Genomic DNA, 14957 nt, shown 5'->3' on the forward strand with positions numbered 1-14957 from the left:
ATCTGGGCCTGTTCATATTTCGACACATGGGGAACCATGTGCCTATTTTGATGCACTCTTTGATACCAGGGAGAAGGATCAAAATTGCTTTATTAATATACTATGTTTATGTTGTCATAACATCAGAAGCAATGAATTTCATTGTGAATGTATATTCAGTCTGGTGTGCCTGTCCTGGTTTGGGTTGTTACCTCTGGGGTCTCATTAAAAATAGCACCCAGACTGTGGGGAAAACAGGCGGAGATGGTTACTTCCACCTTTTCACCTCTGCTACAACAATCATTGAAAATATTGAGCTTCCTTTTGATTTTAGGGACAGCATAATCTTACTGTTAGTGCTGTTAGTGTTGCTTTGTCTCCTCTGTACTGTATACACCATGTTTAGGGTCAGAACTGGGCTTTCTAAGGAGACTTGCTGGAGGCCTGCCCTGGGAGTGGATGATGTTGAGTGGCACGGGAAGTGGGAAGATATGGGCCAGTATTTGGAGACCTTCTCTCCTCAAATGATCTGGAAATTCACCCCAGAACAACTGCAGGACCCTGCCAAAATGCTAAGCTATGTGAAAGGAAGATGCTCTGGTAGTCCCAGAGATGTGCAGCTCACAGCAACCTGCTGGGCCCTGGCCACTGCCTACCGCACACTGCTTGGTGTGGTACAGCATCATCTGGAGGAGGAGAAAAGGAGCAAATCCACAGGCACCATGTCCACCCAGACCACGACTGAGCCAGAGAGGAAGAGAGATACATCAACCAGCGCCATGTCCACCCAGACCACGACTGAGCCAGAGCGGAAGAGAGATACATCAACCAGCGCCATGTCCACCCAGACCACGACTGAGCCAGAGAGGAAGAGAGATACATCAACCAGCGCCATGTCCACCCAGACCACGACTGAGCCAGAGAGGAAGAAAGATACATCAACCAGCGCCATGCCCACACAAACCATGGAGGAGCCAGAAGGACAACAGAAACCGGTAGCAGTTGCCCCTGTCCAGAAAAGAAAATCAAAGACCAAATCAGTTCGTATAGCGCATGACGAGGAAGAGTCAGGACCTTCATCTCAAGCAGAAGAAATGGAGCCAGAAATAATCACCCGGTCCCTATCCCTGGGAGAGCTGCGTGAGCTCTGGAGAGAGTTCACACGACAGGCAAATGAGTCCATCTTGACCTGGCTACTTTGAATCTGGGATGCTGCAGCCAATGATACAATTCTAGATGGGAGTGAGGCAAGGCAGCTGGGATCCCTTTCTCGAGATGTTGTCATTGATCAGGGCATTGGAAAGAGACAGGAAACTCTCAGCCTCTGGCGGCGACTGTTGTCAAGCGTGAGGGAGAGATATCTTTGTAAGGAGGACCTCCACGTACAGCAAGGACAGTGGAACACGATGGAACAAGGTATCCAGTGCTTAAGGGAATTAGCTGTACTGGAGATAATCTTTTCAGAGGATGAGAGATTCCCTAAAAGTCCAGATGGTGTCCAGTGCACATCCCAGATGTGGTTAAAATTTGCACGACTTGGGCCAGAAATGTATTCTCGCTACCTTGCAACATTGCAGTGGAGAGAGGGAGAAGACAAGGTGGGCGCACTGGTCAGCAAACTCAGGATTTATGAAGACACTGTCACTGCTCCATTACGAGCCCATGTCTCAGCTGTGGAAACAAAACTGGCTGAACTGAAAGAGAAGATTAAGGGAGGACTCTTCCATATCTCTCCAGAACAAACGAGAGTCTCTGCCATCAGAAGCAGGCGTCTTCCGGCTAAGGAGAAAGGGTACACTCCACGTGGCAATCTGTGGTTTTACCTCCATGAGCATGGAGAAGATATGAGGAAGTGGGATGGGAAACCCACCTCTTCCTTAGCAGCTCGGGTATGTGAATAGCAAAGAGGCACAACTAACACAGGGAATTCTTCAAGGTTGAAGGCTGCTCCGGTCTCTCGTGGGCAAGGCTCCAGACAGTATAGGAATGATGATGTTATGCCCGATCCTCTTGAAGGAACCTCCCGGTCATATTCACAGGGAGAGCGCAGTGAGTACCATGACCAGAACTAGGGGGGCCCTGCCTCTAGCCAGGTAGAGGAGAGGGACAATCGGGTTTATTGGACTGTGTGGATTCGGTGGCCTGGCTCATCAGACCCACAGAAATACAAAGCTTTAGTGGACACTGGTGCACAATGCACGTTGATGCCATCAGGATACGTTGGGGCAGAATCCATCTCTATTTCTGGGATGACAGGGGGATCCCAACAGCTGACTGTACTGGAAGCTGAAGTCAGCTTGACTGGGAAGGAATGGCATAGACACCCCATTGTGACTGGTCTAGAAGCCCCATGTATCCTTGGCATAGACTACCTGAGGAATGGATATTTCAAAGACCCAAAGGGACTGCGTTGGGCCTTTGGCATAGCTGCTGTGGAGACAGAGGAAATCAGACAGCTGAGCACCTTGCCTGGCCTCTCAGAGGACCCTTCTGCTGTGGGACTGCTGAAAGTTGAAGAACAATTGGTACCGCTGGCCACAGCCACAGTGCACCGTTGGCAATACCGCACCGACCGAGACTCTGTGACCCCCATACACAAGATGATTTGTGAGCTGGAGAGCCAAGGGGTGGTCAGCAAGACTCACTCACCCTTTAATAGCCCCATATGGCCAGTACGAAAGTCCAGTGGAGAGTGGAGGCTGACGGTGGATTACCGTGGTCTCAATGAGGTCACACCCCCCCTGAGTGCCGCTGTGCCGGACATGCTGGAGCTTCAGTATGAGCTGGAGTCCAAGGCAGCCAAGTGGTATGCCACCATCGACATTGCCAATGCCTTTTTCTCCATTCCGTTGGCAGCAGAGTGCAGGCCGCAGTTCGCTTTCACCTGGAAGGGGGTGCAGTACACCTGGAATCGACTGCCCCAGGGGTGGAAACACAGTCCCACCATTTGCCATGGACTGATCCAGACTGCATTGGAAAAGGGTGAGGCTCCAGAACATCTACAGTACATCGATGATATCATTGTATGGGGGAACACAGCAGGGGAAGTTTTTGTGAAAGGAAAGAAGATAATCCAGATTCTCCTAAGAGCTGGTTTTGCCATTAAACGAAGTAAGGTCAAGGGACCTGCTCAGGAAATTCAGTTCCTAGGAGTGAAGTGGCAAGACGGGCGTCGTCAGATTCCAACAGAGGTGATCAACAAAATAGCAGCTATGTCCCCACTGACCAGCAAGAAGGAAACTCAGGCTTTCCTAGGTGCCGTGGGCTTTTGGAGGATGCATATCCCTGAGTACAGTCAGATTGTAAGCCCTCTCTACCTTGTGACACAGAAGAAAAATGATTTCCAGTGGGGCCCTGAACAACAACAAGCCTTTGAGCAGATTAAACAGGAGATTACCCATGCAGTAGCCCTTGGGCCAGTCAGGACAGGACAGGATGTGAAGAATGTGCTCTACACTGCAGCCGGGGAGAATGGCCCATCCTGGAGCCTCTGGCAGAAAGTACCTGGGGAGACTCGAGGACAACCGCTGGGATTCTGGAGTCGGGGATACAAAGGATCTGAGGCCAGCTACACCCCAACTGAGAAAGAGATCCTGGCAGCTTATGAAGGAGTTCGAGCCGCCTCAGAAGTGATTGGCACTGAGGCACAGCTCATCCTGGCACCCCGACTACCAGTGTTGGGCTGGATGTCCAAAGGAAAAGCTCCTTCTACCCATCACGCCACTGATGCCACATAGAGTAAGTGGATCGCTCTGATCATGCAGCGAACCCGGATAGGGAATCCTAATCGCCCTGGGATTTTGGAAATCATCACTAACTGGCCGGAAGGTGAGAGTTTCGGATTGTCCTCTGAAGAAGAAGAGGAGCAGGTGATACGAGCTGAGGAGGCCCCACCATATAACCCGCTACCAGAAGAGGAGAAGCGATATGCTCTCTTCACAGATGGCTCTTGCCGCATTGTAGGGACAAGCCGGAAATGGAAAGCAGCTGTATGGAGTCCTACACGTCGAGTTGCAGAAGGGACTGAAGGACAAGGTGGATCAAGTCAGGTTGCAGAGCTGAAAGCTGTTCAGCTGGCTTTGGATATCGCTGAACGAGAGAAGTGGCCAAGACTCTACCTTTACACTGACTCGTGGATGGTGGCCAATGCTCTGTGGGGATGGCTGGAGCGCTGGAGAAAGACCGGCTGGCAGCGCAAAGGGAAACCCATCTGGGCGGCTGAGATGTGGCAGGACATCGCTGCCCGGGTAGAGAAGCTGAGTGTGAAGGTCCGTCATGCAGATGCTCATGTACCCAAGAGCCAGGCTAATGAGGAGCATCGTAACAACGAGCAGGTGGATCGAGCTGCCAGGATTGAAGTCTCTCAGGTAGATCTGGATTGGCAGCATAAAGGTGAATTGTTTCTAGCTCGATGGGCCCATGATGCCTCTGGTCATCAGGGCAGAGATGCGACATACAGATGGGCTCGTGACCGAGGGGTGGATCTAACCATGGACAGTGTCTCACAGGTTATCCATGACTGTGACACATGTGCTGCCACCAAGCAGGCCAAGTGGGTGAAGCCTCTATGGTATGGTGGACGGTGGTCGAAATACAGGTATGGGGAAGCCTGGCAAGTTGACTACATCACACTTCCCCAAACACGCCAAGGCAAACGCTACGTGCTGACCATGGTAGAGGCAACCACTGGATGGCTGGAGACATACCCCGTATCTCACGCCACTGCCCGGAATACCATCCTGGGCCTTGAAAAACAAGTCCTGTGGAGATACGGCACACCAGAAAGAATAGAGTCTGACAATGGCACCCACTTCAAGAACAGCCTAATAGACACCTGGGCCAGAGAGCACGGCATTGAGTGGGTGTATCATATCCCCTACCATGCTCCAGCTGCCGGGAAAGTTGAGCGATGTAATGGACTGCTGAAAACAACCTTGAAGGCGTTGGGTGGGGGAACTTTCAAACACTGGGAGCTGCATTTGGCAAAGGCCACCTGGTTGGTCAACACCCGGGGCTCCATCAATCGAGCTGGCCCTGCCCAATCAGAACTCTTGAATACTGTAGATGGAGATAAAGTCCCTGTGGTCCATATGAGAGGTATGTTAGGAAAGACTGTTTGGGTGAGTCCCACCTCAAACAAAGGCAAACCCATCCGAGGGATTGTCTTTGCTCAAGGACCTGGTTGCACTTGGTGGGTAATGCAAAAAGATGGAGAAACACGTTGTGTACCACAAGGGGACCTAATTTTGAGTGAGAAGAGTTTGTAATGTTTCATTGTATATATGTATATATATATGTATAGGTAAAAAGGGGATTAATTTGGGAATGACTAGATAGAGTAGAATAAGGGGTGGATAATGTCCTAGTTCAGCAGGAGGGACCAGCTAACCCTGTGTGGGGGTGATCAAAGCTGTGCATTCTACCCCCTCTATTCATTCCCCAAGGTTAATGGGCCATTAGCAGCAGCTGCCCAGGGAGCCATTATCACCTTCACACCCAGCCTGAGGGGGGGCGCAGCTGCTAAGGGGCCATCAACAGTTCAATACCCCCTGGCTCCCAGAGTTAATCACGCATTGTGTGAGTCCCCGCCCAGGGGGAGGGACTGGGTGCTCCCTGAGGGTACATAAGTGGTGGGTAAGAAGACCTCGGGAACTTCTTGTCGGATCCAGAGGAGCAGCAGGACCTCAACAGGAGGAGATCCCCGCTCGCGCCCAGACCACAGCCCTCGCCTGCACCAACAGGTTTTTCTTTTCCTTTTGCTCTGGACTTGGGGGAACCACAGGGGTCTCAGCACAAGGGCAAACAAACCTCCTTGAGTTTGTGCCCCAGGACACTGGGTTATACTGCTGGGGTTTTGTGAGTTGAAAGCAATTTCCCTTTTGTGTCAGTGTTGTTATTGTAAGATTATTATTAAATTTTAGCTCTGACTTATAATCGCTCTCATGGTGAGTTCATTTCCCCTGCTGGTTTGCCTTTAAACCAGCACATATTTTAGATCCTCACTACAATGCAGACCTTTATTAAGGACTCAGTTGATACTATCCAAAAGGCTGAAGAGAACTCGAATAAGGAGTGAGTGCCCAGTTGCAGGAGACAGCAGAGGCCAGGGTGTGTGGTGGGGCTGTTGACTGCACCACTCCCATATGCTGTGCCCCCACCTCAGCATTTTGCCCCACTCAGCTGCAATCAGTGACCTTCAGCTCAAGCCTGTACCCTGGCATGTTTGAGATGGCTTGCACAGCTCTGCTGCCTATCGCTCTCACCTTCCCTATCCATGCGCCTGCTCCATGCAGCAAGAAAATGGCCCTGCCAGCCCCTTCTGTCCTGGGCCAGGGCAGGTGCTGCCCCATCCAGGAAACTAAAACACACACCTTTTCCCCACATCTTTCTCTGCTTTGAGCAGGGTGTGGTAAACCTTTTCTTGGAAAGACAAACCCCCAGCACTCCCCTTACCATCCCTTCCTTCCTACCATCCCATTTGCTAGCATTCCACTCTTCTGCTTTACGAGATGCTGCAGTATCCCCCACATGGCAGGCAAAGCCGTTGTCTGTTCTGCTTCCCCTTCTACCCATTTTCACCAATCATTCCAAACTAGATCTGGCTCTAAAGCTTATACACCTCTAATCTCGTGGAAGGACTGCTTCATTTAAAACAAAAAAAAAAAAACCAAACCAAGAAAACCCAAACATACCAAATGACAACAAAACCTACAAACAATTGCAGAACTTCAGGACTTTCTCTCCATCTACTGGTTATAGGTCACCACTAAAGAGCAGATAAAATAAACCCCATACCTATTCCAGGCAAACAAGCTATCTGAAAACTTGTAAATTGGCTGTAGAGCCATTTTTATGTAAACTTTGTACACATCTAGAAACCAGAGACCTTCACATTGCAAAACAAAATCAGCTGAGAATAGTCTTGAGAGACAGAGCTGTGTCAGAACAGCTCACCCATCATGTAGTTGTTAGAGACACAGATATTCTAGCAGGTATGTAAACCAGTTAAACAGTAAACATTTGTCTTATAGTTAAGACTTAATTCTCACCAACACAAAAATGAAAGCCTCTTAACAGTCATGCTTACCTCAAGGCACTCAATACACACTTTCAAAATATTCCCCCTGATTAGATAATTAATTATATAGATGGATCACAGCAGATGAATTCTGTTTCTAGATCTATGTAGCTCAGATAGTAAAATACCCAAAGGCAGGAAAATATTGCATGAACCCTGTGCAAATCAATGGGTTATTTATGCTGACAAGGACATGAGGTCCTTATCCCATCTTTTTAATAGGTTCTGATGCTGCATGTTAGTCTCATTACTTGTATAAAAACCTGCACCAGGAAATGAAAGTATTTAAACATTACATTAGAAAGGATAATAAAGATGTGAAACCCAAATTCTCTGCCTTTTATGTTCATGCATCATAATTTTGAGTTAGGTCATAAATTCTCTTGCAGCTTTTTGGATTTTATTTGCTGCAGCTGCTGCAGTGTGGAAGTGGAACCATTTGGTCAGGGCTCAGGGGCTGGTGTCCCAGAGGAAAACAAGATCTGCTCCTTTCACACAGGTCCTTCCTGACCTTGGACCAGCCATCTTGCTGCACAACTCGTCTAAAAGAGGTGTAAGGCTATCTAATGTGTTTGAAAGGCAGAAATAGGAGCCAGTGGGGACTTTCTTGCTGACTGAGACATTGCATAACCAGATGCTGTTCAACTGCATGCAGAGAAGGCAGGCAGAAACAACAGAGAACATGGGGTTGTTAAAAATAAATTGATGACACCAGAGTCCTGGTCAGGCTGTCTTCAGCCAAGTTTGCGTATTACTTACACCTTCTCTAAGCTACCTTTCCAAAGCACCAGGACACAAAAAACCTGTTCTGCAATGGGGGCTTGAAAACTTGTTTGTCAACAAATAATTAGCCTTCAGCCTGAGTAAGTATGTCCCAGTAAGTATGTCCCAGGGGCTGACCTGGCTGTTCTTGCCAAGAGCTCTGTCCGGGCACTCAGCATGGGGGGAGGCCTGAAATTTGACAGCCCTGCTGACATTTGTGCCAAAGTCTAAGCAGATAAAGAGTCAGTTCTGCTTAATTTGTCTAAGCTATTGCTGAGGACTTGGTGCAGTTACCACATCTGTGCCTAACCCAAAACTTTACATCTTCTTGAACCTAGTTAAACTCACCACATAGATTTAAATATGCTCAGTTACTACTTAGCATAGCTGCTAAAATCTGCACTGGTAGATTGACCTTTTTTATAGTAAGACATTTAAGGATAAAACTCCGCTGTATTTAAACAATGGAGCTAAAGGGAATGTTTGCTGTGATTTCAGTAAGTGGTGAGATGCAATACCCAAGTTTGCATTGGAGAGGCTGCCAGTCAGAAGCAAGATCCAACTAATGAGGCTAACAGGCACCTATGGGGAAGTCATTCTTCCAGCACAAATAGTAAATAGCTCCAAGACTACACAGAATTCTCTCCCTTTTCAGCCATTCCTACCTCTGTTTTAAAATTTGAGTTTTATTATTAGCCATTTAGTTGCAGATTCCACAAAAAATCATCTCCTCTTGTTTTAGCTGTCTGAAGTGAGTCCTCCACTGGCTTCAGCCATTTTCCCGCAGGGCTACAGCCAAGTGCAAGTAGTGTTTATCAGCACATAGCCACTCTGTCTGGCAGTATGGGACTGAAGAGTGAACACCTCCCTTGGGAGTAAAGCAGCATTATACACCAGGGTGTCTCCCCTGTAAGTAAAACTAGTTCTCTACTCCCCATGCAAGGAGGTTTTCCTATAATTCTGGACATTTCCCTTTTTGACTTTCATTCCTGCAGCACTTCAGGTGGGTGAAGCTGCAGAGTTCCTCAACTCTGCTGTATTTTTTCTCCCAGTGACCATCAAGAATATCAGAAAGCACTTTGAACTGTGATACACAAAGAGTGGTGGTAAATGCAGAATGGTTGCACAGCACTGAGGAACTATATGACATATTTCTTAAGAAATGGGTTCTTCCTGAAGAATCTACTCAAAACTGATGGACTCTACTTGAGAAAAGAAAGAAATCTTGAGACCTGTTATGTGCCAGGGGACTCTCAGGCCTCATGGTCTCTTTATGAAATCAACTGTGCTGGCACAGCCAGAGGACTCTGCCTGCATGGATTGGTTGCAGAGGTCTCCACATCCTGCACAGGACACTGGGCCACTGCCTTGCTCATTATTTTCCTGATGGTACAGAGCAATATTAGGAAAACAAATTGCTTCAGTGCAAGATTTATTTAAAAAAACCCCCAAAGTATTAACCCACTCCCCCCAAAAGTATTAAAAAATCCCAACCTCGAAGTGATAGAATATTTCCTATTTCACTACAAAAATCAGCCACACAAATCATGACTGGCTGTGGCAAGTATGTGCAAGTTTCCTTTTTTAGGAAAGGAGAGATCGAAGAGGGAGGGACAAGTGGGAAGGAAGAAACGGCCATAAAAAGGAACAAATTGTAATGCACCATTATAATCTTTGAGCATTTTCTTCCTGACAAGCATATCTGCAGAGCATTTAAGATCCATATGTGACAAAGAGTCAGCCAAAGAGGGAGGAGTGGAAGGAGATGCCACTTGAGTTGGCATATCAGAGGATCTTTAAATAGAAAAGCTTTCAGGGAACTCGGGGTAGGCGCTTACTGCACAAAACTTAATTACAGCCATACTCATCTGAAAAAAAGAAATATTACAGCTCCCCTCTCCTTTTTTTTTTTTAAATCTGTGGCAATTGTTTAAGGGAAAGGGAAAAATCAGCAAAGCCACTACAGGACTCCAATCCTGGCATCCTCTGCAGCTGGTGCTTTGAGGTGGTGCTGCCAGCTCCCCCAGAGGCTGTGAGTCTCGGGGGAAACAGTACCTGTTAGTCAGCTCCTCTGCTTCCTCTGGGTCCACAGCCTCCTCTTCCTCCTCTTCTTCTTCCTCCTCCTCCTCCTCCTCTTCTTCCTCTTCTTCATCTCCTATGAAGGATGAGGTCTCAGATGCCCTATCACGCTCAGTGCCACAGGAACCCTCCATTCCCCTCCCAGCTCAGGCCCTTGCCGGTGATTTTTACCCTCAACCCTGTCCTCCCCAGGGCTGCCTGAAGCAACTGTCATCCCCAGTGGCACTCACTTCTCCTGACTCAGGGCAGTCTTTAAATAGAAAGCAGCCAAGTTACAGCGCAGAGTCGCTGCTCTTCCTACCCTGGGCCATAGCACCAACCGGGTGCCAGGACACGCGGCCAAACCCAGTGGCCATCCCTCCAGCTGCTCGCCCCCTTCACCTGCCCACTGCTGCCAGAGCTGCTAGTAGAGCAGATGGGGCAGCCAGGGAGCAGCAGGGAGGAGGGCCAGACCTTCCCAAGCCACCTCTGGCACAGCTGGGGAGGACAGCACAGATGAAGCAGATGGAGAGTTTTCCTGTTGCCCCAAGAATAGGTGCATTCAGCAAGTTCCACCCTTGTGCACACCCAGTGCCTCAAATTTGAGCTAGAAAGGTCAAATACAGTAACTAGTGGATAAGCCTCAGACACAAGCATTTAATATTTACTATCGTACCATAAGAGGTATCAGATGCACTATGGCATTTAACCATACACAAGGAATGTATTTAAACCCCAAATCTGTCAATGTGTTTAATCACAGGACATTAGAAATTCCCTCTTTGAGTGGACTTGAACCAATTTTAATTTAAAAAAAAGACAAACTACACTACTGTGCAGAGTTTAGCTTAAGTCACATTTATCCTTTATAATCCTGCATTTCACACAAAATACAGTGCTTTTCACAGACAAAATGGAAATATTTCCAGCCTGTACAAGCCACATTAATTATTTTATTTTAAAAAAATATATATTTTCAGAAGAGGAGGAAAAGCATCTCTGATTCTAAATAAAGAACTTCCAAGGTTTCTCAAGCATACACAACTGTATACACACCATAAGCCTAGTACCTCCCCCCTCCATTTTTAATTCATTGTTCTTCAAATAAATAGCCAGTTATAAATCAGTCTTCCTTGTATTGTAAATTTAGAAACCCCCAACCAGGTATTTCTGAGTACAAGTTGTCTCTGCAAAGCTATACTAAAATACTCCTGACATTTCAAAACAGTATGTCCAGGTCAAACTTTTCTGCTCTTGACCTGTCCACTGACATATGCAATTTACAAGGGGAGAATGTAATTTTTTGAAAAAGTGTATTTGAAACAGATATTAAACTAAATTAAACTCTACATTTTATCATAAGCACAGACAGTGTACACAGCACAATGAAATTTAGAGTACTTCACATTCTTTACACGTGGGAGGCAAGAGCATTACAAGTCTTCTAGAAATGCTTACAATGAAGCATACATATATTGCACAAGTTCTGATTCAGTCTTCAGCACAGTAAGAGAAAGGTGAGTACCCTTTTACCAGAATCCCTTCAAATAATTTCCAGACCTGCTGCTTTCCCTTTTGTACTTCTCACAAGTTAATTTGACCTGTAAACTGAAGAAAATAGTGCTCTTCCTACAAGCATCATACTCTGCAAAATCAACAAGGGAAAGACTTTTATCAGAACACAAAAGGATTGCAGAGAACAAGACAATGCAGTGCAAGTGGAGTCCAATAAACCAAGAGTGACATTCTCTGATGGGCCTAAATTTAACACCAAATATACTATGAATTGAGTCCAGTGTCCCAAGTATAAATAAAGTATGGGTTCCAAATAAGCATTTGGGATGATATTCACAGATGCTAACTTCAGGTTTTCCACAAATCATCTTATATCCTTTTATCATGGCTGCCCATTTCTCTCAAATAATCACTTCACCCTGCAATGTGAGTCTTAAAATTGATTTATATTGATTTCTTTGTAAGGGATTTTTAAAAAATAACCCTTTATACTGTCAGAACACCTTAAGGTACTGAGAGACCCATTAACATGTTAGAAGAAGTGGGAGCAAGAGCTAGAAGAGAAACTTCAAGTTTCACAATTTACCACCTTTGCTGGCTTTGCATTACTGTCACTGAATGAGAAGCTCTTGCTAACATTTGGTCCTCCTGTGCACTTCTGAGCCTGTTAATTAAAAGCACTCCTGGAGGACTAAAGAGAGCTCTTAAAATCCTAGAGAAGACACTAGTTGTTTCTGACACATAAGGTGAGAAAAGACAAGCAAACCCAATGCCAAAATGAGTAGCCAAGAATAGTCCTAAAATAATAAAGAGGTGAACTAAAGCATTTTTATTTTGAGGCAGTAACAAATCCCAGAGAAGACAGCATCCTGCCCACACAGTGAAACCTTGGTCAGCCATGAAAAACACTGTTTACCAAAGATCTCTCAGAAAAGAACTATTTCTGCTAGGGTGTATGTCAGGGGATAAGTGGGTGAAGGGTTTTTTTTCAGCTGAGGAGAAGGGAAAACTTCACTCTAATGCTAAAATTTATTATATCCATTAGCTGATTTCTGACTTTGGATACTTACCCAGAGGAGATGAAAACTGAGAGAGAGATTAAACCTCTGAACAGCTTCAGACTATGGAGAACTGAATCCAAAGCTAAAGGTCTGTTCCTACCCATTCTCCCAAAGCATTTATTTTGTGGTATCTAGTGCTTCAATCTTACATAAAACGGATCAATGTGAGTGTTTCACTGAGATCCAAGGCTACCATCTTAGAGAGGAATGGCAGTGAGGGCCAACATACACATGGAGGGAGAACATTTCAGCGGACTGCTAGAGTCAGATTAAAACTGCAAGACTGTTCACATTGCAGAAGGGAAGTGTTTTAAAAAGCAAGCCAAAATCCTATACAGACCAGACCATGATGAAGTGTGAAGGAAGTGATCTCACATCACACAAATAATTTACAGTTTCTAGAACTTCAAAATAAACTGGAATTTAAAAGTTTGCACAAGAAGAGATAATGCTTGTTATTTAGCAGTTATAAGGGTTTTTGCACCATTGTTAGAGAATGCAATACATCAAAATTTACCTGTTCACAGACGCACTGCAGAATAGCCAGAAAAGATGTCTATGAATTGCAAAAATGGGCCCTACTTTACCAGGCCTTTCCTATTGTACTTAATTTTGGGAAATATTTTAAATATGCAGTACAAAATAACATAAATTGGAAAAATAACCTGCATCTTTCATACATAAACTTTTGTTTCACTGGACACCATCCAAGAATATTAACTTAAAAAAAATATAAGTACAAATTTGACATCAGTTGTAAGTACAGTTTTAACAATTAATTAGTCTCCAATAGCAAATATATGAGAGGCAGAAATTGTGCCACAGCAGGTGTAAGAAAGGGTATGCAATATTTTTGGAAGAGCTCAAGTTTTCAATATTACTTATTTAAATTCATTTACAGTGGCTGACCAATTTACAAACATTTAGACAAAATCAAAAGAGAAGCCCAGTTTATTGTAGCACTGGTATGGTTGTGAGGTGTTTTGATTTTGATTTGGTCTTTTTCTCCAAAGCAGACACAACTACTACTTCAAATACATAAAAGGAAGAACTATAATTTTTCTTGCCTACCCTGTAGCATTTATGTATATAGGATTGAGTTTTTTTTTATTTCAACTTCTTTGTAGTAGAACTGTTGCTTGAAAATTCCAGTTTAGATTACAGTTCTTGATATCCAGAACACTACCAAGTATAACCTAGTTTCATTTTCATAAACACTCACTTGTTATTACAAGTGAAATAAAACTGTAAAGTGTCAAGTTGAACAAAAGTGCTTACCAAAATTAAGCAGATGTAAAGCACAGGCTGTTAATCAAGAAGAGGATATTGTGCACAGTGCCTTAAGGATGTAGTCAGATTTGTACATTGATTAACTTTGAATGTCTGGATTTCATTGTTAAATCTGTCAAAATTAATAGCTACAAAGATCATGCAAACAAGAAGTTAATATATCCCCATACTTTCCCTGAAATTGATTTAATCTTCTTGTTTGCTGTGAGTTTCTTCTAGAAGTCAGCAATGCAAGCATTTTCAGAAAACATACCTTTGAATGAACAGCTGTATTAACAAATGTTGGTAATAAAATAGGCCACATCCTTATAATAACATTTCTTTAACAAAAGTTTGTAGAGAAAAACAGGTCATAAAGAACCATGGGGTAGATGCCTCCTGATTTTGATAATGTTCTTTGTTTCAGCAGGATCCAAAAAAAAAAAGAAAGTGAAAGAAGTTGGTTATCTTTTCTGTTTGTTTGCTCTTAAGGGTAATATACAGTTCAGGTCTTTCTTGTCTCGTAATAGTCGCCAAGCCTGGGGAAAAAAAGTACAAAGTTTTAAAAAAAGGACTATTTAAATAATCCTTGGCATTAAACTTAGATACCATTATAAGCAGTAAGTATCACAGATCTACAAAAGCAAGGCAGATATTTTTCTCGTTCTTGAAAAAAGAGTTTGTGGGTTGTTTTTTAATTGGTTAGGTGGGTTGTGGTGGTTTTTTAAAGGGAAGAAAAAGCCAAAAGGTACACAAAACTATAAACTAACAAGGAGGGTAGAGCCTTTCAAGAATAGAGTGGATTTGTGGAGACACAGATGTTAACAATATTCAAGTGTTACACTGGTACTCTAACTTCAAAATAATTGTCTCAAACATATACATCAAGATTCCTGACAAACCATGTTATACACTGTCATTTCCAAAACGTAGTTGTGTCTTCAAAACAGGTTATTTCAACTTTCTTCTGTATTCTAGTGTGAATTCCAAGACATCTGTCAGGCCATGAGCCTACAAAGAACTGCAGCGACTCTCCTGTCTTTACACACAATTCATTTAAACCCCCATGTCTAGTAAAAACCAGAGGAAGAATAATCTCTCAAGGGCAAAACAGATTCCTTAAGCTTCTTAAAAAATAGTACAAGATATAGTACTTGCACTTTAGAACAACTGCTATTCTTATGGTACCTAGTAAGAGGAAATTTTTTCAGGGCTGTATCACTCTAAGTAGATGG

The 14957-nt window shown here is 44.4% G+C and overlaps 2 protein-coding genes across 4 annotated transcripts in view; both read right to left on the minus strand.

Moving 5' to 3' along the window:
* CMYA5 (cardiomyopathy associated 5) overlaps positions 1-10032 on the minus strand; it is a 52601-nt gene extending 42569 nt beyond the window's left edge. Inside the window, exon 1 of the mRNA XM_071580612.1 lies at positions 9875-10032. Coding sequence (XP_071436713.1) covers positions 9875-10032 — 158 coding nt within the window. The remainder of the gene's footprint in view (positions 1-9874) is intronic.
* A 2174-nt stretch (positions 10033-12206) lies between these two features.
* Positions 12207-14957, minus strand: part of TENT2 (terminal nucleotidyltransferase 2) — a 50465-nt gene continuing 47714 nt past the window's right edge. For all 3 annotated transcript variants that reach the window (XM_071580937.1, XM_071580939.1, XM_071580938.1), the window contains one exon: positions 12207-14261. In XM_071580937.1, the coding sequence (XP_071437038.1) occupies positions 14187-14261 (75 nt within the window). In that variant the 3' untranslated portion in view covers positions 12207-14186. The remainder of the gene's footprint in view (positions 14262-14957) is intronic.

The sequence above is a fragment of the Pithys albifrons genome, chromosome Z (genome assembly GCF_047495875.1).
Source record: "Pithys albifrons albifrons isolate INPA30051 chromosome Z, PitAlb_v1, whole genome shotgun sequence".
NCBI classification, from domain to species: Eukaryota; Metazoa; Chordata; class Aves; order Passeriformes; family Thamnophilidae; genus Pithys; species Pithys albifrons.